Source organism: Sphaeramia orbicularis, chromosome 8 (assembly GCF_902148855.1).
Source record: "Sphaeramia orbicularis chromosome 8, fSphaOr1.1, whole genome shotgun sequence".
Classification (NCBI taxonomy): Eukaryota; Metazoa; Chordata; class Actinopteri; order Kurtiformes; family Apogonidae; genus Sphaeramia; species Sphaeramia orbicularis.
The window spans coordinates 40133318-40159711 of NC_043964.1; the positions used below are offsets into that span (position 1 = coordinate 40133318).

Genomic DNA, 26394 nt, shown 5'->3' on the forward strand with positions numbered 1-26394 from the left:
GTTGCACTCTGGGATCTGCAGGATCAAAGAGTGTGTTTTGATTTTAGATTAAGCGCCGAGGAGGAGGAGGAGGAGAAAGGAAGCAGGAGGTGGAAGAGGAGGGGGAGGGTAGCTTAACGGGCAACCAAGTCTCGCTGTGTGTGTTTTGCAAAAAAAAAAAAAAAAAAAAAAACAAGAGCTCGTTAGCGCAATGTGAGAATAGCAGCAGCTCTAACAATAGAGGTGAAATCAGCACCGACGCCTGGAGACACACTTTATGTCAGTGATGACTTTCTTCATTTGAAGAATCGTTTGATCTGTTTTAAGTCATTTTCTTCACTTTTAAAAGTTGAAACTATTAGTATATTTGATGCGGTGTATCTTTGTGCCACCCTCTCGATAACTTTTGTTCTAAATTAAAAAGCAAAAAAAAAAAAAAAAAATTCAATAAAGGCTGATGCTGCCCTTTAGGTATTCACACTCATGCCCACACACACACACACACACACACACACACACATACAAAATAACCTTATTTCAACTACAAAGCTCACTTTGAAACATTAAATTCATTTGGACTCTGCTGGAGCCGTTTCGGAAACACTTAGTTTTGTGCACATGTTTATCTCTTGGCTCTAAACACCTGCCACAGCTGATGATGAAAAGCGCCACTGTGGCCGAACAATAAAGGAAATGGAAAGCACCGTTGATGAAACACAATACAGTAAAGGAATAGAGCGGCGGATGGGAACGGTTGTTTAGATCCCCAGTGGGTCATTCAATCGCTGTGCCCTTGAACGCATGGCTCTTCTGTGGAATAACTTATGATAAGTGGTACAATGCTGTTCAAAAGAACGAGTGGAACATTAAGCTGTGTGTGAAGTACGATTCATTCATCAGGGTTATTTTCAGCGTACAGGTTATACAAGTTCTCCTTTGTTTTAAGAAAATGATTGCATTCAGTAAAGTGCATCTTTATACAGGAGAAAGTTCTTAAATTATTTCGCTAGCAATAGTGGTCAACAGTCATTTGCACATTAGTAAAGTGTAATACACTGCAAAAATCAAAATCTTACTAAGTGTATTTTTCTTATTTCTTGTCAAAATACCTCATTACAGTTAAAATGAGATATAATCATCTAAAGCACGGGTGTCAAACATGTGGCCCGAGGGCCAAATCCGGCCCGCCAAAGGATCCAATCCGGCCCATGGGATGAATTTGTGAAATACGAAAGTTACACTCAAGATGTTAACAGTCAATTGTTTTACTTTAGGGGCCATAAAAAGCCCTATTGTAGTCTCAAGTGGGTCAGATCAGTAAAATACTACCATAAAAACCTACAAATAATAACAATTCCAAATTTTCCCTCTGTTTTAGTGTAAAAAAAGTGAAATTATATGAAAATGTATAAATTTACAAACTAGCCTTTCACAAAAAATATGAAAAACTAGAAATGTGTTAAGAGAAGTAAATGCAATTTTACTAATTTTCTGCCAGTTACTAAAACATTTTGTTAATTTGCAGATCCATTGTGATCTGTAAGTTGTAATGCACATTTACAAATGATAAGCAGAGGCATGATATAGTTAAAATTGCACTTATTACCTCCGCCAAGGAGGTTATGTTTTTGCCAGGGTTTGTTTGTCTGTTTGTTTGTTTGTTTGTTTGTTTGTTTGTCTGTCCGTTAGTGTGCAACATAACTCAAAAAGTTATGGACAGATTTGGATGAAATTTTCAGGGTTTGTTGGAAATGGGATAAGGAAGAAAGGATTACATTTTGGTGGTGATTGGGGGCTGGGGGGCCCACGGGGGGGCCCACTGATCAGCCTTGGCGGAGGTCTGCGCTCTCCGAGTGCTTCTAGTTTCACTATAAAACACATTGAAATGTTTGGAGTTGGCATTATTTATATATTATTATGTTATTAATTCACTGGTCCGGCCCACTTCAGATCATACTGGGGTGAATGTGGCCCCTGAACTAAAATGAGTTTGACACCCCTGACCTAAAGAGTAACTTTTCAGTGAGATAAGAACTTATTTTCAGACAATAGATCTTGAAAATCTTATTTCAAGAAATCTTACCAAGATCATTTTCACTTGTTCCATTGGCAGATTTTTATTTTGCTTAATTCAAAATTTTTTTGGCTTAATTCAGGCAAAAAAAAATCTGCCAATGGATAATGTGGATGTTGACAGGTGTCTGGATCAACACTTATGTTGGTCTAATGTTCTAAAAGTGATGTTCTTTTCACCTTACATGTGTTTTTCTTGTATTTTTTATATATACTTCTTGGATTTTTTTTTTTTTTTTTTTTTTTTTTGCCACTAACGGGTAAGGAACCAAATGTGGTAACTTCATTGACCTTGATTTTCTACATCATATTTTTTTTTCCATTTCACAAAGGTAATAAAGTCTTGTTATTTCCTCCAATAACACACTAAGTTTGAAATTTTGGATTTCAGAGTATTTCTGTGAGTGGTCTATAAAGGGCTAAATTGTTTAAAGCTGTATTTTTAGTAATGACTTATGATTGCAATGCTCTAGAAAAGTTGATGTGTAGTATATTTATTGGAAAACACCTGATGACTGCCTTTTCAGTATGGATACCAACACCTGACTGATGTCACCGTGAATGCAAAATGTCAGCTTTAAATTATTTCATTGATGTAAAAATGTCTTTATTTTGTCTTTAATTCTCCTTCAAACTTCATTCAAGCTACAGTTCAGCTCCGTTACATCATGAGCTGAACTGATAAAATAAAAATCTTGATTTGGCATATTAATTCCCTCAACTGAATCACGTATCAAAGCGTACAATTCATTTTTAATTTTGCTTCGCTGCACTTTCCACAGAACAGATGCAGCGGCAGACAGACGCAGAGCAAAACAGAAAACACAACCAGTCGCATGGGAGACGAGGAGCAGAGTAATGCAGGGGACATGGGGGGGGGCGCCACGCTGTTATAATGAGACGTATGTATGTGTATGTGTGTGCTTTGGGGTATACATCATCACACTGCTGCCTGTTGTGATTGCCTGACCCAAGGTTTCAGAACATTACCACCTTAACGGCTTTGTGTGCTGGATTTATTTGTGGAGTGCATACATAGGGCACAAACACAAACAGCTGCAGACCCGCATCCATACTCATGCTCTTCACAGCTGGATCAAAGTGCGTTGCTCTCTTAAACTGTGCTGGCTGACAATAAATTCTAAAATGCAATGCTTGTGTATAGGTGTGGAAAACGATTGCTCTCTGGCTAATCTGTTCTGTGGATAAACAGAAAGTGGCCTCACAGCGGTTCAGTCTTTCACAGTCAAACTCATCACTATTCACCCAGCATTTATATTTCATTATCAGGATTTCAGTTATAGCTTTTTGTTCTTATTATTTACACCCTTAACCCCAGTGCCACTAGGCCGCTTGCAGCTTTTCATTTTTAATTCACACTAACAGATTTAAACTGTCAGTTTGGTTTCACATACGTATGTGTTTCGGTTAAAATTTGCTTAGAGGTCTTATTTATGTCTTTGTCCATAAGAAATCAATATAAGTGAATCCCCAAAGGAACTTTGTGTTGGTAAATGCAAGTTATGCAAATTTACAGGATTTCAGTTCTGTTGCAACATGTTGATGGTCATATGAACTATGTTTTCAGCTCAAAAATGTCCAATTTCATCACAATTAATGCTATATTTTCATGTCACAAATGGCCAAGTTATATTTTAACTGAATTTACCTGAAAAACAAATATTCTATTCTTTTAGATTCCCCAATTTTTCTTACAAGATTATATCCTACATATCACATGTTTTATTTTTGCAAGTTGCAATATGGAGTATGGTGCTGATCCATCCTGTTTATGTTACGCCAATACATACATTAAGAATGTCACACGTCACTTTTTAAATCAACAGTTTTCTAATAATAAGCATTTTTATAAAGAAATAACATTTCTTTATTGTTATTTACTCTTTAGTATGATGATAAACTATACAATAAATAATTCTGATCCTAGTTTTTGTACAGGGATCATTTGTGGAAACGGTGACATGGCTGCCGAGCATCAGTATGATGGGATCCGTAACAACCATGTCACATCCGTCCACTGCCACATTTTGTGTTTTTGTGTCAGCTGTTATTGTTTTAGATCCACAATACTAACATTTATGAATAAGAGGAGAATTAGCAATAGTAAGTATATAAGTTTATTACTAATAAAGTACTGGTACTGACCAGATCATCATGGGTAATGTCACGTCCGTCCACCAGCAAAAGTTTTCACATACACGTGCTATTCAAAATCCAATATTTTTCAAAATATAGCTTCCACTGTCAAATAATATCAGTAGTCTGTGCACAAATGTATTAGCATTATTTCAACACAGTTCTATGCATTTCTTACAACTTTTTTTTTTTTTTTTTACAAAAATGGCCACTCATTTGACCCCCTAAGGAAATTTTAGCTGATTTACTTTTTTGTGTGGAGTGTTACCTTTAACCTCCTAAGACCCAGGAAATGTCAGCAAAGTACAAGCTTTTTTTGTTTTTTATTAAATAAGTGCCTATATTGGAAACATCATGATGCAACATTTTTTTCAGATGCAGTTTTTAAAATTTGTATGGAATGTCCTTTGTGGTGGACAGTTTTCTTTTCTTTTTTTTTTTTTGTACAAAGTTGTGAAACTCTTGTCCACAAATGTGGACAGAAAACCCATAGCTGGGTCTTAGGAGGTTAATATTTGAGAAAACAGTGATGTATTGAATATTTTGAGGCAGAATTTTGGCTCTGGCCTGCATGTATTTAGAAAAACAAGACTAAGGCTGTCAAAATTAACATATTAACTCAGATTTATCCATCATCATGATTAATCTGATTAAAAATGTTAACACAATTAGCCCATCTGCAGCGCAGAATGACTCTGAACATCTTTACCAGTGCATTTCGGACAGTTTGTCCAAGTAGAATTACCTGGACTAAAATTATTTTAACCATTTCATACATGAATTATAAGAACGTTAATCAAGATTTTTTTTTTCTTTATTCCTCTTTGGGCATTAAAAAAACAATGCGATTATTATTATTTTTTTTTATGAAGCTATTTTTCATGGAGTTGCAAAAATGTCCACTAAGCTGGACACCATGTGTTTATTTTTGAAGCAAAGAAACGTGTATTTACTGATATACTGTGTGAAAACTATGAAATAAGAACATTAAATGCTGCTAATTTGATGGTTTCTCACATTTTAACATACACTACAAACAAAAAGTTTAAGGATATTTTAAATTTTTGGGCTATTTTTTTTCAATTGGGATTTTTGCACAACGCTTTTTACTTTTTTGTGTGTGAATTGAAACACTTTTTTTTTTTTTAAATGACCAGACATAGTTTTATTTACAAATGGCAAAAATGACAAAAAAAGACCAAACTAAAAGAAATTTCCTTAACTTTTTGTTTGTAGTGTACTCTACTACTAGTCATTACTCACTTCATGGAGATAATATGCCAAAAAAAAAAATTGTTAATTACCGTCTAATAACAATGACAAGGAATTGATTTACACTCAAACAAATAAGATCAGGTTTATCAAGAACAGCAAAGTTACAGTAATGTTATCAATGTCAGTGTATGGGATGGTGCATAAGTGTCCAATGTGTAGGCTGATATGAAACTAGAACAACAAAATCCATGAATATACAAGAGAACAGTAATAGAATAACTGTCCACTGTAGTGACCACTATGCATGAAAGGGTTTACATCGCTGATTGTGAATATCTTCAGTAGAATTGTTACATTTGACACATTCATCCCACGTGCTGGATCAGACCCTTTGGCGGGCCGGTTTTGGCCCACGGGCCGTATGTTTGACACCTGTGAGTTAAAAGCTTCAGCATAGATAGAAGAGTCACTGTAAAGACATCAACTGTTCCAGTCAAAGCCTTGTGGAAGAACAGCAAAGAGGAAACCACTGTTGATGAAACCTCAGCTAGAGATTGCACAAAGGCACGTAGGTGACTTCAAGGTCAATTTTAGTCTGATGAAACCAAAATGGAGCACTTTGGCCATTCTACTAAACACTGTGTTTGGTGGACTCTAACTGCTGCACATCACCTTAAACACACCCCTTCTCCACTGTGAAGCATGGGGGTGGAAGATGGAGGCTGTGGGGCTGCTGAAGACGAATGGATTCAAATTGCAGTGTTTAGATGAGCAAACCTGACTGAGACGGATCCACACAGACTCAGTCCTGTTAGCAGCCGAAATACTAAACACAAAAGACTGACTTAAAGCTGAGACTCAGCCAGTGGCGGCTGCTCGTCTTTCAGACAGGGGAAGCTCATTGTCGGCTTACATAAAAAAAAAAGTCAAGTTATTTAAACATAAATTCGGTCCTCCGTTCCTTTTTAAGAAAATAGACAGTGACCTTATCGTATCAACTAAACAAGAAAACGCTGAAATTATGTTAAATTGAAACAAGGAAGTACAATGAGTGTGTTTTATTTACAGTGCAAGAAGTGAACAAGTAATTTCGTTGTGGATTCTCTCTCTGATTTCACTGCAGAATGTACGACGGTATTAAACTGAACTGTGTCAGTGAAGGAGTAGATCTCAAACTAGCTGTCAATCAAACAAGATTCAGCCTTTCGACTGATCCTCCAATCAGCACATGAAATCCTGGCGTCCAGCCTGGCCAAGCTCCGCCCACAGCTCCATTCACCCCCAGAGACGCCGGGTGTCCGGGGGCGGGACAACATTGTGGCATTTATCCAATTACCGTCCAGTTTTGAGGCAATGAAAAAAAACCGTTCCACTCAGTCCCATTGAAGTGCATGGACACTGAGCGTCTACGGGAAAATGCACTGAGCAGAGATCGAATGAGAAAACAGCGCAACGGGAATGTATGAGAAGTGAACAACATCGAGTCTGTTGATTTGTGATAAAGCTGATTCTGAACGAACTCGTCTGTGAGATGAACATGTTCTAACACATTTGTAGTCAATAAAATGTCAACACAACCGAACATATTTAACCATTTAATTTTCATAATTTTTGGGGAAGCCGAGCTTCCCTTGCAGTCTGTGAGAAATCGCCACTGGACTCAGCGCACTTTTTAAATACATGACTATTTTAGTACCAACATTTACCCTCCAGTGGCGAACATCCTACTGAGATTTAGATGCTTTGTGGTTGTATGTTTCTGACCCTGTTGGTAGCTTTAACCCTTTAAAGGGCACTCATAGAAATACTCTGGAATTCAAAATTTCAACCTTAGTGAGTTAATGGAGAACCTAACAAGACTTAACTACTTTTGTAAATTTTTTCAAAATTTTTTATTTTTATGTGGAAAAATCAAGGTAAGTGAAGTTACCATATTTGGTTCCTTACCTGTAAGTGGCAAAAAAAAAAAAAAAAAAAAGTAAAATACAAGAAGTATATATAAAAATACAAGAAAAACACATGTAAGGTGAAAAGCACATCACTTTCAGAACATTATAACAATATAAGTGCTGATCCAGATACTAGGGCTGCACAATTAATCGATTTTAAATTGAAATCGGCGTTTTTAAATTAGAATGATTTTTATAAAAGGGTAATCGTCAAAACGATTACATTTCTCTTGAGTCTCTGAGCCGCGCATCTCCAGGCTACCGTAGATGGCGCCTCCTAACTGTGAGAGCGATCTTTCACAGAAGTCCATGTAATGACCACGGACCTTAGATCTGTGATGGGCCTTCAGTAGTGATACCAATGTAGGCCGTGGTTTCAAGCATAGAGCCCCCAACTCAAAAATAACTGCATGGGGATCACTCATCTTATGTGGTCCACACACACACACATGACTGATGCCTGTCACTGACTTACACTGGTATACCTTGCATTACATTGTGGACGGTACAAAAAATGACATGCCGACTTCTGTTGTCTTTTGTAGTTTTACCAAAAAATCGCCATCGAAAATTGACTTTTTAGAGGAAAAAAATTGGGATTTTATTTTTAGCCAAAATCGTGCAGTCCTACCAGACACCTGTCAACATCCACATTATAAATCCCTTTGAACATCATTCCTTACATTAGTACCATTACTTCGTGGTACCTAACAAAGCAGGTCCACTCACTGTTCATGCAGAGGTGGACCTTACAGACCCTGTAGACCACATTAGATCTGAGATTACTGACTCACTGTCCTCCATGTAACTGTTGCCGTCACCGTCTTGTAATGTACATTCGCGGAAAAAAATTATTAGACCGCCCTTGTTTTCTTCAATTTCTTGTTCATTTTAATGCCTAGTACAACTAAAGGTACATTTGTTTGGACAAATATGATGACAACAACAAAAATAGCTGATAAGAGTTTAATTTCAGAGCTGATATCTATCCATTTTCCATGTTTTCTTGATAATAACCAAAATCACTTCAGTTCTTACATCAATATCTATGGCATTGTCACAAGGTTATAATAGTTTTGGATTTTTCATTATAGTTTAGTTTTATTTAGTTTTGACTTTTTTTTTCTCTAATTCAGTTAGTTTTAATTTGTTTTTAGAGCAGGTTTACTAGTTTTTATTAGTTTTCTTTTTTTTTCTAAATGCTTAGTTTTAGTTAAGTTTTAGTATTAATTTTAATTTTGTCGTATCTTTTATCTTCTTCGCCGTCATTTTCACATAAATCCCATACAGAACTCTGAATTCTCCCAACTTTAGTCTCCATGTTTCCAGGTAGAGTGGGGACCAGAAGACGACTCTAAACGACGAGTAATGAGAAGTGACGAACCGTGAAGTGTCATATGGTGCCGCTAGATAAAATTGCTAGAGCGAAATAAATCGTTTTCATATCAATCCGACATTGACAAAGACGAAACTGAAGGGAATTTTATCCATAATTTTTATATGTTTTTGTTAGTTTTATACACACACAATACAGTTTCAGTTAGTTATCGTTTTTTTCTTTTAATTATAGTTTTTATTTATTTCAGTTAACAAAAATGTTTTTTCAATGCTAGTTTTCGTCATTTCGTTAGTTTTCATTAACGTTAATAACCTTGCATTGTACTGCCAAAAACAGCGCTTTTTAGGCATTCCATGTTTTCTTTTCTGTCTTTTTTAGTCACATGATTGATTTCATAATCATTGCTTTTGATGACTTTTGACGGCCTAATAATTTTTCCCGCGATTGTATGTGGAAATGACCAAAAATAGTCACTTGCCTGATAAAGGGTTAACAGTGTTTCGCAGTATGAAATGGGTGTCTAGTTGGAAATGCAAACCAAAAATGGCAGACTGTTTGTCGTGGTGGCTATTTCTTCAGTTTGATCTCTCTGTATAGATTAAAAATGTTCAAAGGTTATCAGTGTCCGGATTTGGGTCATTCCATATAATTTCATCAAGTGGTCCCCATCTGACCATCTCAGATTTTTCTAAATTTTTACATACTTCTAGTACATTATATATGATGGAAAAATCCAAAATTTCAAGGCTTAATTGTAAATAGTTCCGAAGTTATGACCATTTGAAGTAGGTGGGGGTACCCTAAAATTGCGACCAAAATTAAGACTTGAAATTTTCAGCTATTTTCAGGCTTCTATAACTTCTGAACAAGAAGGGTTAGAGGTCTGAAATTTTCAGAATCATTTCACAGGAATCTATAGTCCTAAGAAATGTGAAAAGATTTACTTAAAATTCATAATTGCATGTTACAGAGAATGATAAAGTTGAGATTTTACCCATCGCAAACTTCTAAAATTCTACTTTTGGCCACTCATTACACAAAAACTAATCATCATATTCATTAGAAATTTTATGTGCTATATCTTGGCTACTTAGGGAATGGATTTGTGTAAAATGACGGTCCTATGTTATGTTATGTACAGGGTGGGGAAGCAAAATTTACAATATTTTGAGGCAGGGATTGAAAGACAGTGTATGACCAATTAGTTTATTGAAAGTCATGAGAATTTATTTGCCACAAGAAAATGTACATAATAGAAAATGTTTTTATTCTATGTGTCCTCCTTCTTTCTCAATAACTGCCTTCACATGCTTCCTGAAACTTGCACAAGTGTTCCTCAAATATTGGGGTGACAACTTCTCCCATTCTTCTTTAATAGTATCTTCCAGACTTTCTCGTAATAGTTTTGCTCATAGTCATTCTCTTCTTTACACTATAAACAGTCTTTATGGACACTCCAACTATTTTTGAAATCTCCTTTGGTGTGACGAGTGCATTCAGCAAATCACACACTCTTTGACGTTTGCTTTCCTGATTACTCATATGGGCAAAAGTTTCTGAAAAGGTATGGATAATAGTGTTAGGTATGATTATGACATCAATATATGTTTGGTTTCAAAACAATTGACGTAGTGCCTGCTGAGAAAAAACAACTAAATGTTCATTGTAAATTTTGCTTCCCCACCCTGTATGATATATGAACAGCTTAAAATCCAAAATATCTGTCCGACCTTAGGATTCAAAGGTCAGTATCAGCATGTGGGATAGGTAGTATCACAAAATAAAAGACACCATGTGAAAATACAGGAATTGCCCTACATTTTGACACCAAACACAACTTGCTTCTATAAATCCCATATTTCAGCCGAAAACGTCCATATTTGAATCTGTTGATTTCATATGGAATGACCCTTTTATGATAATCACCCAACCCTGCTCTCTGCTATTAAAAAACTTGTTGGACAACCATAGCCACTCAAACACAATTCCCACATCGCCTACATTTTGACTTCAGTCAGCACCGTATAAGTTAAAAGTAAAACATAGGAATGTGTTTATATTGCAGTGAAAATGTCTTTGACCACCCTCTGAAAGACTCATTATCCATGCAGTGTGATCACAAAGCTAACCAATCATCCACAGCTCTCAGTGGCAAATCAGCAGAATTACAACAGCTTAGTCTTCATTCACTGGCACCTCCTACTCTCTTTGTCCTTCCATCTCTCCCTTCCTCATGCTACAGTGGACTGTCCTTTCACAGATTCCTTTATCACTGGACTACAGTATCACTACCTTTGTCTGCTCTCACACACACACACACACACACACACACGCACACACACTTTAGCCGCAGGTATGAAGACAACAACTGTGAAAGGCAAAAGGGTAGCAAAGTTTATTTAAAACCTGGTGATCTATCAGTACTCTGCCTCCTTTACATTTCATTCATTTAGTCGTTCTTTTGGCTTAGGCTGTTTCTCAATATCAAGTTCGCAGAGTACGGTCTTGTGAACTTGGCGAGTACGGTCTTGGTAAGAGCGGTCCCAGACAACGGGCTTCCTAAGAACACAAGTCTCTCTGTAATGGAACGGCTGGTACTTGTGAACTTTCCTCCCTATCTCTGCGGTATTTCCACCATCGACTCCCTAAAGCAGGGGTGTCAAAGTCATGTTAGTTCAGGGGCAATATTCAGCCTAATATGACTTAAAGTGGGCCGGACCAGTAAAATAATATAAATAACAGGATAATAACTTATGAATAATGTTGACTCCAAAGTTTTCTCTATATTTTTGAGTGAAAAAAGTAAGATTATGTAATGAAAATGTCTATATCTACAACTGTACTTGAACATAACATGAACTAATATAAACACCTTGAAAACTCTTAAGAAAAATAAGTGCAATTTTTTTTACAGTATTGCTCCATAGTTTATCATTTCTACATGTGCATTACATCTTACAGATCACAATGGATCTACAAGTACACAAAACATTTAATAACAGGTAGAATATTATTAAAACTCCACATACTTCTATTAAGACATTTAAGGTTCATGTTTGTCCAGGTTATTTACTTTTTTTTGTAAAAGGCTAGTCTGTAAATGTAAACATTTTTGTACAATCTAACTGTTTGTTTATTTGTTTACAGTAAAACAAATAGAAGAATTTGCAGTTTTCATTATTTGTAGGTTATTATGGTAGTATTTTACTGGTCTGACCCACTTTAGATTGAATTGACCTAAAATCATTTGAACATCCTTGATTGTTAATATCTTCAGGGTAATTTTGGCATTTCACAAATTCATCCTACGGGCGGAATTGGACCCTTTGGCGGGCCGGTTTTAGCCCCCGGGCCGCATGTTTGACACCTGTGCCCGAAAGTATTTCCCTCAAATAAGTGTCTCAATTTGTTTTCAACACATTTGTACTATTTACATGTCATTTATAGTTTTTATACATTTGGTATATTTTTCAAAACTGGAATAAATTTAGTCGAATCCCATATTATAACAATAAATATGGATTTCTCGCTATTCTGTCTCACGCTCATTTTCTAACATTATATCACATTATCTTGTAACGGTCATCTACTCAAACATTTTTGAATGAAGCTTTCACAGAAGCCGCCGTAGCATTCAAGAGTAGCACGAAGGGCATCTCGGGATATTTTGCCAGCCAGGTCTACATGAGTCATCAACCAGTGCATCCTTGGTTTAAGCTAGCAAACAAAAACAACATCCGGGTCTTCCATGTGTTCTTGGTTTGTGCGAACTTCCAAATGGAGCAGTACTTGGGCCCCGACTGATCACATTTCATGAGATTGCGAGAACGGAAGAACAGACATGAACGCGTATTAAGAAATTACTATACAGGGTTATTCAAAAAGAATGAGCCAATTTTATGACGCATTCCATCTCAAGCATTGTCATGGAATGAGTCAGTGACCGTTTGAAAAAGGAGTTTTCTACGTTTTTTTTTTTTAAACGAAAAAGTGCTCCAGTGATGAATTGGTCGGAAGGGGGCCCAAGACTTTGCTCTTTGTGCTTGGCCTGCGAGATCCCCAGACTTCACAGTGAGTGATTTTTTCTTGTGGGGATACGTAAAACATCGCGTTTATGTTCCACCGCTACCCACTAACCTCGATGACCTTAACCTTTTCATGCGTAGTGGTCACTACAGTGGACAGTTATTCTACAGCTGTTCTCTTGTATATTCATGGGTTTTGTTGTTTTAGTTTATATCAGCCAACACTGTGGACGCTTATACATCATCCCATACACTGCAGTTCATCCCAATACTGTAACTTTGCTGTTCTTGATAAACCTGATCTGCAGTGACATGTTTTAGTGTAAATTAATTATTTGTCAGACAAAAAGTTTTTTTTGTTTTTTTTTTTGGTGCATATTACCTCCATGAAGTGAGTAATAACTAGCAGTAGAATATGTTAAAATGTGAGAAAACATCAGATTAGTAGGATTAAAATCTTTTCATTTAATTGTTTTTATCTCACTTTCTGATATTGGGTTTTAAACACATTTCTTTACTTCAAAAATTAAACGCATGGACATGTTTGTAACTTCATTAAAAAAAAAACTCAATTGCTTTTTTTTTCATGCCTAAGGAGGGATAAAAACAAGAAGAAAGAAAAAAATCTTGACTATGGTTGTCATAATTCATGCATGAAAGGGTTAAACATCGAATAACAACAGCGATCAAGACAGTGGATCGTGATATGCTGATATGCGTCTGGGAGGAATTCTCTTATCACACTGATGTTGTCCGTGCTGCAGGTGGTGTCCACATTGAACACTTGTAAGACAGGAAATAAAAGTTGATTGTGAGTAGAATATTTGTGACTCGGCTTGAGTTTTCTATTGCTTTTTCTTATTAAAATATTGCGTAATGAAATCAGTTCATTCCTTTTGAATAACCCTGTAGAATTATTCCCTCCTCTGTGTTTAACATCACTGGGATTAGACCAGTGGTTCCCAACCTTTTTTGGCTTGTGACCCCATTTTAACATCACACATTTCTGGTGACCCCAGACACTCAAAACAAAGACTTTTTTTTTTTTGCTAAAATTATTATTATTATTATTATTTTTGATCATGTAATAGCTTGCTATACTATGTTGCAAATAAACATTAATTTTAGAGGACATTCAGTCTATATAATGTATATTATTATGGACGGAGGCAGAAAAGCCAGGTGTAGATTACTGCACAAAGTGAGAATTTGATTTTCCTTGGTCAGGATATGTACAGTCAGTCCAGCTTGAATTTACAAGGCTGGCAATTAATACTGAACAAACAATAACTCAAACTATGAATTATGAAAGAGCTGCAGCATCTGAAACTGACCACGAGGAATATTTGACAGATAAACAGTACCACAGTGCTTCAGTTTCAGCTTCACAGTTTGTCATGTCTTTTATGGATTGTGATTATCTCTCTCAACTCATCATATATATTTTTATTAGCGAGTTTTTTTTATTTTTACTTTTACCAATTACTAGAAATTTCAGGCGACCCCATTTGATTCCAGGCGACCCCATGTAGGGTCCCGACCCCTAGGTTGAAAAACACTGGACTAGACTGTGGTGGCACAAATCACCTTTTTTTCCTGTCATATTAAAAAAGTATTTTAACCCTTTCATGCATGAATTATGAGAACCTTAATCAAGATTTTTTTTTTTTCCTGAGTGTTTTTATTCCTCTTTAGGCATGAAAAAAAATGTGATTGAATTTTTTTTTTTTAAATCAACCTGTTTTTCATGGAGTTACAAAAATGTCCACTCAGCTACACCATGAATTTTATTCTTGAAGCAAAGAAACATGTATTTAAAACCCAATATCATAAAGTGATATGAAAGCAGTGAAATCAAACCATGTTTAATGCAGCTAATCTGATGTTTTCTCACATTTTAACATATTCTAATACTAGTTATTACTCACTTCATGGAGATAATATGCAAAAAATAAATATTAACAATGGATTTCCACTCAAGAACCAATCAAGAACAGCAAAGTTACAATAATGCTATGAATCGGAGTTTATGAGATGATGCGTAAGTGTCCACTGTGTTGGTTGATATGGAACTAAAACAACAAAACCCATGAATATACAAGAGTAAAGCTGTAGAGTAACTGTCCACTGCAGTGACCACTATGCATTAAAGGGTTAAACCAGGAAGGTCAAAGTGAATGGTCAAGCGAGAAGAGTTTCAGTGTCTTGCTTCGGGACACTTCAGTAGGACAGCTGCTTGCCAACATCTGTCCTGTTGATTGGCTGCATTCACATGTCACCTCTGGGAAACTTCAAAACAAAGCCTGAACATTACTGTAGACAACAATGACCTGTACTTAGTAAAGACAACCACCTAGAATTCGTAAACAACTCGTAAACAATCGCTTGATTTGAGCATTAAAATTCCCATTTTCCTTTCATTCAGAGGTTACAGTGTGCCAGGAGCTGTCGGCTTTCATTGTGTTATGGGTGGGTTAGTGCAGTGTAACATTAATGAGTCCTGATGTCCGCTGCAATCACCCCTGCAAAGCCCCTCCCCCTCCTCCTCTTCTTCTTCTTGCCCTCCTCTGGAAGGTTTAGAGGAGATCCAGTAATGACAGGATTTTAAAGGAGCCCCCATGGCCCGACTCTTAACACCCGATAGGCCAGCTGGTCACACCCACCATAATCACACACACTCTCTCTCTCTCTTACACACAGTGGCACGCACACACACTTCTGTACTAGAATTAGCCATTGGCTGTCCTCCAGTGAAATACGCTCAATACTCATCCCTTCCAAAAACCACATTCCCTCTTCTCATTGTTCACAGGAGGCCAAACATTGTATCACAGCAATTGATCACCTATCATTCTAAAACGGCTGTACCAGCACGGAATGAAAAACAATATACTGTAACTGCCCTGTATCTTTCCTGTCTACTTTCATCGGACACACCGCAACAGAACTTTCAAGACAGTCGAAATGACCTCGCTTCTGTAAAATGAGTCATCGTAAAAGAAAAAAAACAAAAAAAAAAACACGTCAAGTAGGATTTTCATTCATTTAAGAAACAAGCTAAAGGAACCGTTTGTATAATATGACCACAGATGAACAGAATGTCATACCCACATCTCTCAGCAGCTCACATTTGATAGAATCTTAACAATCTGTAATTAAAGCCAACACTAGTGAGTTACACATCTGCTCATAAAATACATGCCATCATGGGTTAGATTTACTACAGACTGTAAACAGAGTCATAGGAGGAGCAGAAGTCTAGTTTCTACTCAGACCACTTGAAAAACAATGCACTGAAAAGGAATTAACGGCATTTCCACCACATGAAGTCTTTCAATTGGCTTAACGTAACTTTCACCTTGCTTACATTTTTAATATTTGCTAACATTTATCATTGTTTCTTAGTTTTAAAGCCCATGAACAGTAGGCCTGTAACGGTACACAAAATTTTCGGTTCAGTACATTTTTAGTTTTCAAAGCCACGGTTCATTTTTTTTTCGGTTCGGGAAGAAAGAAAACCCCTCAAAATGTCTATTAATGCACTTATGAATTTTTTTTAACATTTTTCCCCCAATTCTTGGAGACAATAGAATATAGAAAAACAGGAATAATATAATTCTGCTGCTATAAATCAAATAGAAAATAAAATAAATTATTAATATTACTAAATGTATTTTAAACATTAGTATTGCACTTTTCCCTGAAAGGTAGTTTCGAACAAACAAGACAAATCTAATCACAGTTCAGTCAGTTCACATTCTGCATAAAAATAACAAAAAAATTCCACATGAAGTGCAACATTAACAAGAGGGTAAACTGGTATTCTGTTGAAACAAACTGAAGAGAAACACTGACAACACAATGAACCAAATTATTTATTTTAGGACAGAGAACAAACTGTTTAGGACACTGTGTGTATTTGTGTGTGCCTGTGTGCATGGAGGATTTTTTATTTATTTATTTTTTTGTCGGACCCGGGGGGGGCGCGCAGTTATATACCTGGGGATGTGGTCCATAACGAACGTAACGAACGCTGTCGTGAAACAAAAGTGAAACTTTACATACTTTCAACGTTCTATTTATTCTTCTATTATACAGCGTGCATGATACACAGACAGACAGACAGACAGACAGACAGACAGAGCTAGTGTCAGTGTTTTAGAACTACCGTAGTTCCTAGGGGCCAAACAACGTCTGTCTTATTAACATCTCTTTCCTCGTTGTTGTCTTTCACCTGAACCTGAACTGTTCCAAACTGGACTGGACTGATGGTGGAGGTTCTTCAGTCTCTTCCTTCCAGGTTACATCATATTTGTTGTTTTTTTTTAACCTTATATCAACTGCTATTTCATATTTCGGGTCAATGTGTGCTCCTTCAATATGTCCGTGTGAAACTTGTGTGGATTTAAAGTTGCGCATCGAACGACGTCTTTCGTTCCTTTTTCTTTTTCTCGTCATACCGTGCAGTTTCGGTACAGCTGTGTACTGAACTGAACAGGTGTGTACCGAAAAGGTTCGGTTCGGTACATGTACCGTTACAGGCCTAATGAACAGTGTTGGGAGTAACACGTTACAAAATAATACATTACAGTAACAGATTACTTTTTGCTGTAACACAGTATTGTAAAGTATTACTAATCAATTTTCAGTAATATTTTACTCGGTTCGTGTTCAATAGCACTTGCTTTACAACACACTTTTCGCCCATAATTTAACTGCTCAAATGAAAAAAACAAAACAAACTAGAAAAGCACTCGGAGAGCACAGACTTCCGCCAAGGCAGATCAGTGCCCCCACCCCCCCTCCCCAATCACCACCAAAATTCAATCATTTGTTCCTTGTGCCAGTATCAACATTTCCTGGAATTTTCATCCAAATCCGTCCATAACTTTTTTAGTTATCTTGCACACGGACTGACAGACAAACCAACGCTGGCAAAAACATAACCTCCTTAGCGGAGATAAAAACAACAGCAAGACCATGAGACCTTAAAGCTGCTGGAAGACTTTCATCACCAATTTTTCATCAAATCTATAAAACCCAAGTCATAGCCTAAGTATCACAAATGCTTTGTTTATGGTGGAGTACACTTCAAAATTGTTCACCGTGAGGGAAGAGATTCAGGAGAGTAATCACGGAAAGACTTATGGATTCGTGATACTTAGGCTATGACTCGGGTTTTTACAGATTTGATGAAAAATCGGTGACCAAAGTCTACTGCAGCTTTAAGGAATCCGCGTCAGGATAATTCTATTTCCTGTTGGTGTTCAGCCAATGGGTGAAGACGGCAGAAGACAGTACATTGTCCACATGGACGTATGCCATTACTAACCCTAACCCTGCTTTAAGAAGCTAGTTAGCATGATCCCTGTGATCAGCAATGACAAGGTAAGCTAACGTTTCTATGACTAGTTGGAATTCTTTATCAACTGCAGATTTATTTATTCATTCATTTAAGCGTTCCTGCTTGGATTCGAACTTCGTAGACTGTAGCGTTATTTACTGAGCTATCTGTCTACATGTACTTCAGGGCGCAAATGTATGAGTCCCATACATTTGTGGGGGGGGGGTTCTACTGCACACGTGCCATTTATGACAAGAGTCTGTGTATAACTCCAAAGTAATACAGGAGTCATGTAACACATTACAATTCAGAGACAGTAATATTGGAAGGTAAGGAATTACTTTAATAAGTAATCTGTAATGCAGTGTTTCTCAACCTTGGGGTCAGGACCCCATGTGGGGTCCCCTGGAATTCAAATGGGGTTGCCTGAAATTTCTAGTAATTGATAAAAATAAAAACTTACAAATAAAAAATATATGGTGAGTTGACAGAGACAATCCCAATCCATAAAAGACATGACAAACTGTGAGTCTGAAACTGAAGCACTGTGGTACTGTTTATCTGTCAAATGTTCATTGTGGTCAGTTTCAGATGCTGCAGCTCTTTCATAATTCATAGTTTGAGTTCTTGTTTGTTCAGTATTAATTGTCAGCCTTGTAAATCCAAGCTGGACTGACTGTACATATCCTGACCAAGGAAAATAAAATTCTCACTTTGTGCAGTAATCTACACCTGGCTTTTCTGCCTCCGTTCATAAAAATATACATTACATAGACTAAATGTCATCTAAAATTAACATTTATTTGCAACATAGTATAACAAACTATTACATGATCAAAAACAAATTAATTTTGGAAAAAAAGAAAAGTCTCTGTTTGAACGTTTGGGGTCACCAGAAATTTGTGATGTTAAAATGGGGTTATGAGCCAAAAAAGGTTGGGAACCACTGCTGTAATGGATTACAGTTTGGAAGTAACTTGCCCAACACTGTCCATGAATGTCTTTCAGTGGCTCATCTTATTCTTGTTTTGAATAATCTAGGTGAGTATTCTGTTTCTTTCTAGTGGTGCTGTTTTTGCATCGCACCTGTTCTCTGAAACCTCCATCCTCCTGTCTGACCTCCATCCGGTCTGCACTTCCCCTCTTTCTATCGCTCTCCGTACCTACCGTTGCTCCCTTGTGGTTGCAAACAGATATCACACCCATTATCACCTCTCTGTGATTCATTCACTTGATTCATTACCCATCTGATGACCCTCTCCTCACACATATGCAGAAACACACACACACACACACAGACATGAATATGTTCAGGTCAGTTCAGTGTGAGGGTTTACTTGTTTGCTGTCCTAATGAATCAGACCCAGGGTTGATATTAGTTTGGTTGTATGTGTTCACTGGAAAGATGAAACATGTGAGCCTGCTGTGAAATGTGCAGACATGGTGCCAGAGGTGTGACAGACTGGTTAACCTACCTGTACCCAAGACTGAAACACAATATTTAATTTATATTATACTGCAAGTGAGGGTGGGGTAGGATTTATCCATGTTTTAATCCTAACACCAAACTCTAAGAGTGTAGAAAATGTATTTTTTGATATATATTTTGTTGATATTATATGGTTGTGCAGCTGTTTTATTAGAATGAAAACACATAACGTGAATAAATGTAGTGTGAACATAACTTTACATGTGAGATGCATTTTCATCAGCAGTGGTGGTGATTTCAGTAGCTCCCATGACGCCACACTAACACCTTTAAATTATACCTTTTGTTATTGTTTTAATTGAGAGACCCCTAGTGGTAGAAATTAAAACTACAAATTTTATTTAGGAAACAAGAAAAAAAATATGTTACTACCCAATAAATCTCAAATCCCACACAAAAGCCTAAGACTAAAAATTTGTTTACGCATTTACGCATTTGGCAGACGCTTTTTCCAAAGCGACTTACAGGGGAATTTGGTGCAAATACAAAGGTAGAAAGCATTAAAAAAGCAAATTAATGTAATGAATTGTTCTTCAGTCTTTCTTTCCTAGTGTGAATATAGAGACTATAACTTTGATGGAAAGATGGATCCATCCATCCATACATCCCTCCATCCATCCATACATCCATCCATCCAGTTCCTACCTGGAGTTGGTCATGTCCGTCTGTCCACCTTGACTCTTCTCCAGCCCAAGCTTGGTGAATATCCCCACCAGCACCATGATGGCCACCACACCACAGATAATATACACGATCATGTGGGTCCGATCCCGGTCTGGTTCCTGATGGACCTCTGTGACGGGTGCGGCCGGTCGCCCGGTGTTTGCCCAGACAGGCGTGTCGTAGTTGGAACAGGAAGTCTGGTCCAAACTGTGCACCTTGAACTGACAGCAGAAGCGATAGAAGCAGGATCCGCAACAGAACAAGTAGATACCCGCGTTACAGTTAAAAGGAGGGTCCCACTGACCCATGACATCATAGTAACCCCAGCAACGGTTCCCACTAGTTGGAGCTGTTTGTTCCGCTGAATCTGGCGTGGGAGTCACCAATGCGGCCTCTGGTAATGTAGAGGGCTCTGCGGTCTGGTTGGTGGACGGGACCTGAGCCAAAGCCCCACCTGATGGCCGAGAGTTCAGTCCACCAAGAGAGGTCAACCCCAGGAGGACGGCCAGAGAGAGGCTCACCAAGAGGGGGTGCAGGACTGTGGCCATCGTGGGATTCCTCAGGTGTCTAGTAATGATTCAGTAGTGATGTGTAATTGTTAATGATAGGCCCCAGATTAAGCTCCTTGTTTAAAAACAGAGTTGAGTATCCTCCTTTCCAGAGTTTAAATTATAGTCACTGAATGAAGAGCTTTTAGAGTCATTGGATATCATTGAGACACAGAAGAAACACTTAATGGCTTTCAAATCAAAAAGTTTTTACGGCTGAAAGAAAAATAAAGAGCATTCAATTACCATTGTAGGAGTTATAGCTGCTCAGTTACAGAAAGCTAAATTGTCATCTGGGGGAAGAAAAATAAGTGTGTAAAAGGAATCAATCTCCCATCTCAGCGTGCTCTTAACAGGAGGGAATGGGTCCCTTGTGAGCAGGCACTCACATGCACACACACATTATAGTCCCAGGCTGTGTATGTGTGTGTGCCTATGTGTGTTTTCAGAGCAAATAAATAATCCAAAACTCAAGAAGTGTCACCTTTTACAAAACCATATGTCATCAGCAGACAGCAGAGGCGTTTGTAGACAAATCCAAATCCGGTAGCTTGGAGGGAACCCAGTTTAAGAGGGCGTGTTACCTACGAATGAACTTGCCTCAGGCATTTCCAGCAATAAGCTCCCCCACAGAGTGGATGAATAATCCGTGAAAGTGAGACTTCTTGGTTTCCTGACAGTGGCAGAAAAAGAAAGTAGATTCCTCTCAAACTCACAGATAGTCATGTGGACAACTAGATGAAAGGCTTTTTACAGCGCAGACAGACACTTATTGTTGAGTGGATAACAATGCAAATTCTCAGATCAGTTGTGATGTCCAGGAAAACTGTGACCGGAGCGCGGTGTTTTCCACTACAGTTGTGTGTCTCCTCCACTTCTCCACTTCAGCTTAACTTGCGTCTATGATCCTAATACTCTCAAAGTCACTGTTCAAAGGAAGCTTTTTTATTTTTGTAGTGGACATCTTTCTTTGCGCTTCCACCTTGCTGAACGTTACTCCCTCCTTGAGGCGTATAGTTCCAGTCTTTCAGCCGCTCATGTGATATCAGATAATCGTTTTTATTGTGTTGGATATTTACTCCCCTTCCTCAGACCCAACAGGTAACAGCAGCTGCTCAGTATCCTTCAAAATATAACTCCAGGCTCTCGTCAAGCCGAATCCCTAAGATAATTACAGTCCAAAAGCGTCCCTCTTGCACCTGAGGCGTGTTTATCTCTTTCTCACACATGCACGCACACACACTCACTCACTCACACACTCACACACACACATTCACAAACAGCTCCAATCCCTCTGGTGACAGTGCTCTGTCAGTGTCAGTCTGTAGCTTTTAAGCGACACACAAGAAGTCCAGTGCTCTGTGCGTGCAGAGGGCTCCTGTTGCTTTGGCTCTGCTGTTGCTCCTTGCGCACTCCACTGAAACCCCTCCTATCTCTGGATATCTTACAAACCCAGGACAGAGAGCTGGGTTTTCTGTCAATCAGCCTGCCCTACAAGTGCTACGGCAAAGGGGGGAGAGGAAAGAGGAGGAGAGAGAGAGGGGAGGGCTGATGTTGTGATACTGAATCTCTGATCTTAATGTCTTTGCATCGCTGCATTCGAGACTCAAAAGAAGCTGTAAAAACAGATAAGCGCACCGGAATTACTTAACCAGAATGGAGTGTCCCACATAATGGATCGTGGCTTATTCTTTGATGGTTTGCTCTCCCCTTCCTTTGCGTTGCTTTTGGTTCACTTCTTGAATTGTTTGCACTGTGATCTGAATTTTCCTCTTGTCCTTTCTTTGATATTTCTGCTTTTTATTCTCTCTTCCCCCAACTTACCTCACCTTCACTCTTTGCCCGATCTAGGGCTTTTGTTGCATCTGAGGAGACATCAGCGTGGGGTCAGAGAGCCCGCGGACCCCCTCCCTGTACTTTCAGCAGCGCACTTGTACGAAGGAGCCTCTTTGCAATAACGCTCCCCAGCTCATGCGGACGACAGAGACAAGTGGAGATGCGACAGCCAGAGAGCAGTGTGGCAATGAGGGGGGGGCAGATAAAGAATATCCTGTTTTCAAAAGAAGCCCCCTTGGAAATATAGGACTGCAGCAGAAGCTCTTTGTTGTTGTTGTTGTTGTTGTTATGTTGATTCAAAAACTCAATTTTTCCTCAAATTCCCATTTGCATCAATGCATATTTTTTTGCCTTATCCCCCACTGAGCAAAAAAACTGACAAAAGAATCTCAAAGCATTAATATGCAACAGTTTTTAAGCAAATGCTGCATATTATCTCCAATTTTTTCATGCAATGGATTTGCTTTGCTGTCAGTTCAGTCCTTGTCCAGCTGCAGCTTCTATGAAAACAGGCATAATTTGATATATATGTATAGGAATTTTATATATATATCATATGTATGTGTTTTCACTGGTGCTCTGCTTGTGGGATGCTCCAAACAGAAGTGGGAACCAGAAGCAATAAAATGCTTTTGTTTTTTATTCCATTCTCCTCCTTTGTTGCATCTTCTTCATCAGTGTGTATTCCTGTATTTCCTCGTCGGCTCAGTGTGTGCTCAGTGCGTCTGTTATCCCGTCCGCTGCTGCTGCTCGCGCTGCTGCTGCTGTTCTCTGGCAGGACTGGATGACAATGTCTCCCATACACATCCACTCCCGCTCTCTCTCACTCCTCCTTCTCCCGCTCACTCCTCCCTCTCTCCTTTTCACTCCTCCCCTCCCCTCTTTGGTCTGTCTCTCTCTCTCTCTCTCTCTCTCTCCCTCTCACACACATACACAGACAGAATCACTTTTACCTTTTGTGGACAAATGAGCTCAGCTCTCTCTTCCTGACTCTCCCTTTCAGCGTCTCCTCCTCTCTCATATGTCACTGACACTCCTTCTCTCACATTTGTCTCACATTGTTGTTTCCTTTTTAACTCCAAACTTAGACTCACTTCTCATCTACCCTCCTACCATCCCTCCATCCCTTTCCCCTGTTTCTTTATCCATTCATCTCTGTTTACCTCCTGTCTGTCTAACCTTTTCAGTTTGCTTTGGCTGCTTCTCCAGCCCCCTGCCTTCGTTTTTTTTTTTTTTTTTTTCATCCTTCCATTATAATTCTGCTTTTATCTTCTCTATTTTCATCCTCATTCTCTACTTTCCAAAATGCCTGCCCATCCAACACACGATTGCACCACTTCCGACTGAGCAGGCGTGCAGTAATGTGCAGGCATCTTTGCGTACACGTGTGTGACGCATGTTTGCGTGCGGCGATTGTTTGTGCCTGTGCGTAATTACCGAGCTAATACCTCCGCACATCCTCGCCTTTGTGTGAGCTGGAACATGTGCGGTGCTGCAGTCTATCAGGGCTGATTTAAGGAGGGAAAGTACGCAGGAATGGAAGGAGGGAAAGTGGGGGAAGGAGGAAATGAGAGTGAGATAAACAGAGTGGGAGACGGGAAAGGAAAGAGGGAGGCAGGAAGGAAGGAAGGAGAGAAGAGAACAGTGGAGAGGCTGCCAAAGAGAGGAAGAGAAGGGGGTTGAGTGAGGAGGAGAAAGGGAGGGAAGGAAGAGAGGAATTATTGCAAGGGAGGAGGGGGATTAGGGAACATGGGGATAGCAACTGGAATAAGAACTGACAGAGGGACAGTGGGAGAAAGAGGGAGAGAGATAGGCAGACAGGTAGGAGGAGGGAAAAAAGGCAGCGCTATCTCAAGGGGAAGTGACACATTAGGCCAAGACAGAAAGCGAGAAGGATAGAGAGAATATTATTCAGCAGGAACCAGATGGAAAACTGTAAAGGCCTGAGAAATTTCCCAAGAAATAGACTGAAAATGTGATGAATTTTGAATAATAGCAGATGTAATGTTGGATGTGAGCTAGATTTTGAAGAAAAAACAAGCGCCTCTGGGTATTACCATGAACTGGGCAAATGTGCAGAAAACACTGCAGTAGAAAAAAAACATGAAAAGGAAACGCCGCTTAATATTTTATTCCGTTTTAGGTGGGTGATATTATCTTTTTTTTTTTTTTGCATAAAATGTTAACAGCTTCTTTTACTTCGCTGTTGTCCTAATTTTTTTATCCCTCCATTTTATCTTCTATACATATTCTATGTTACACGCTCAGTATTTTAATGCGTTTGAGCCACACTGTCTTTTTTTTTTGTTTGTTTGTTTGTGTTTTCCACAAGTACCCCCAGCTCGACTTTGCTGGTTGTTTGTACTGTGTCCAACCCTCTCAGCCTAAATTCGCTTAAAATATTTGGCAAAGTGCATCAGGAGTTATGTCAAGAAAACACATACATACACACTTCAGAAACATGTGCCCTACTCTGTAACTTCCGCACACACACAACTACACACTGCCATGACTTCACAAATATGTGATGCACCACAAATCAGCTAATCCTCTTCCTCCCTCCAGTCTGACATTAAAGTGTCCTCAGCACATTTTTTTTTTTTCTTGTGGAAAGCGTGTCTTTAATTTAGGAAAAGAAATCAGAGTTGTTGTGAATTTTAGACTGGCCTACCGTGAGATAAACAGATCAGTGCCATGCAATACTCAGACAAGCGGGAAGGCTTAGGAGCGTTGGCTGAAAAATGAGATAGGGAGGAAAGAAGTATGGGATGGATGAAGAGGCTGAGAAATGGAGGAGGAGGAGGAGTCCTGAGGGAGAGTCGGAGGGCAGACAGTACAGATTGCATAGGAGATCTGTCTTAAATCATCTCTCTCTCTCTGCTTGGCCATGGTATGCAGCTAAGAATTCACTATCTCTACTATAGGATGGTCATAAACACAGTGAGAAGACCATTTCTGAATGTGTTTTATTCTGTTTCATGTATTTAGATTTAGTGGTATGCAGTGCTGAAGTTGCAGATTGGAATCGACTGAATCCCCTCTCACCTTCACCTATGGGATCCAATAAAAATATAACAGACCCTCCTTCAGAACCAGTGTTCCCATTTTAATTATGTTTGTTTTTGGGCAACTGGATATTAACCCATAAAGACCCAGACATCTACCAGCGACCAAAACCATCTACTGACATAAAATGTTTAATACCTGTTGATCCATTAATCCAATCAATACATGTAAATAATCAGTGTAAAAGGCAGTTTGTCATCTTTTCATGGTCATCAGATATGACCCATTTGGACGTTCAGAGGCTCCATAGTGAACGTGGAAACACCGTCATCTTCTACAACATTGATTCACCAGTAAAACCCATGGACTTTGATAAATGACAGTGGATGGAGAGACTTGTTTAATGTTCAGTTAATGATATATTCTTTGAGAAAGTCAATTTTTCTTCAGTTTTCTCTGTTTCTGATATAACAAGTGGTGCCAGGTACAACAAACCCCGCCCCCCTCACACGTATTGTAGCTTATTTTGGCATTGATCCAGCTGATGTCATCATGTGTATGCGTGTGCTGATGTCAGCATATCAATTGCCTCTATATATGTGCCAAGTTTGAAGTAAATTGAAATAAAACTGATGTTTTTAAAGACATTTGAAATTTCACCTATTATAAGTAAATGGGAGATAAAAAAGTTTAAAATTCATAAAAAATTGGAACTTTGACCTACTTTTCCCAAAATGTAACCACATCTATTCTGGGTCACTGGCAATCTAC

At 38.5% G+C, this 26394-nt stretch overlaps 1 protein-coding gene across 1 annotated transcript in view; it reads right to left on the minus strand.

Moving 5' to 3' along the window:
- LOC115424114 (protein shisa-8) overlaps positions 1-23419 on the minus strand; it is a 203516-nt gene extending 180097 nt beyond the window's left edge. The window contains exon 1 of the mRNA XM_030141217.1: positions 20216-23419. Coding sequence (XP_029997077.1) covers positions 20216-20781 — 566 coding nt within the window. The 5' untranslated portion in view covers positions 20782-23419. The remainder of the gene's footprint in view (positions 1-20215) is intronic.
- Between the last annotated feature and the right edge of the window lie 2975 nt (positions 23420-26394).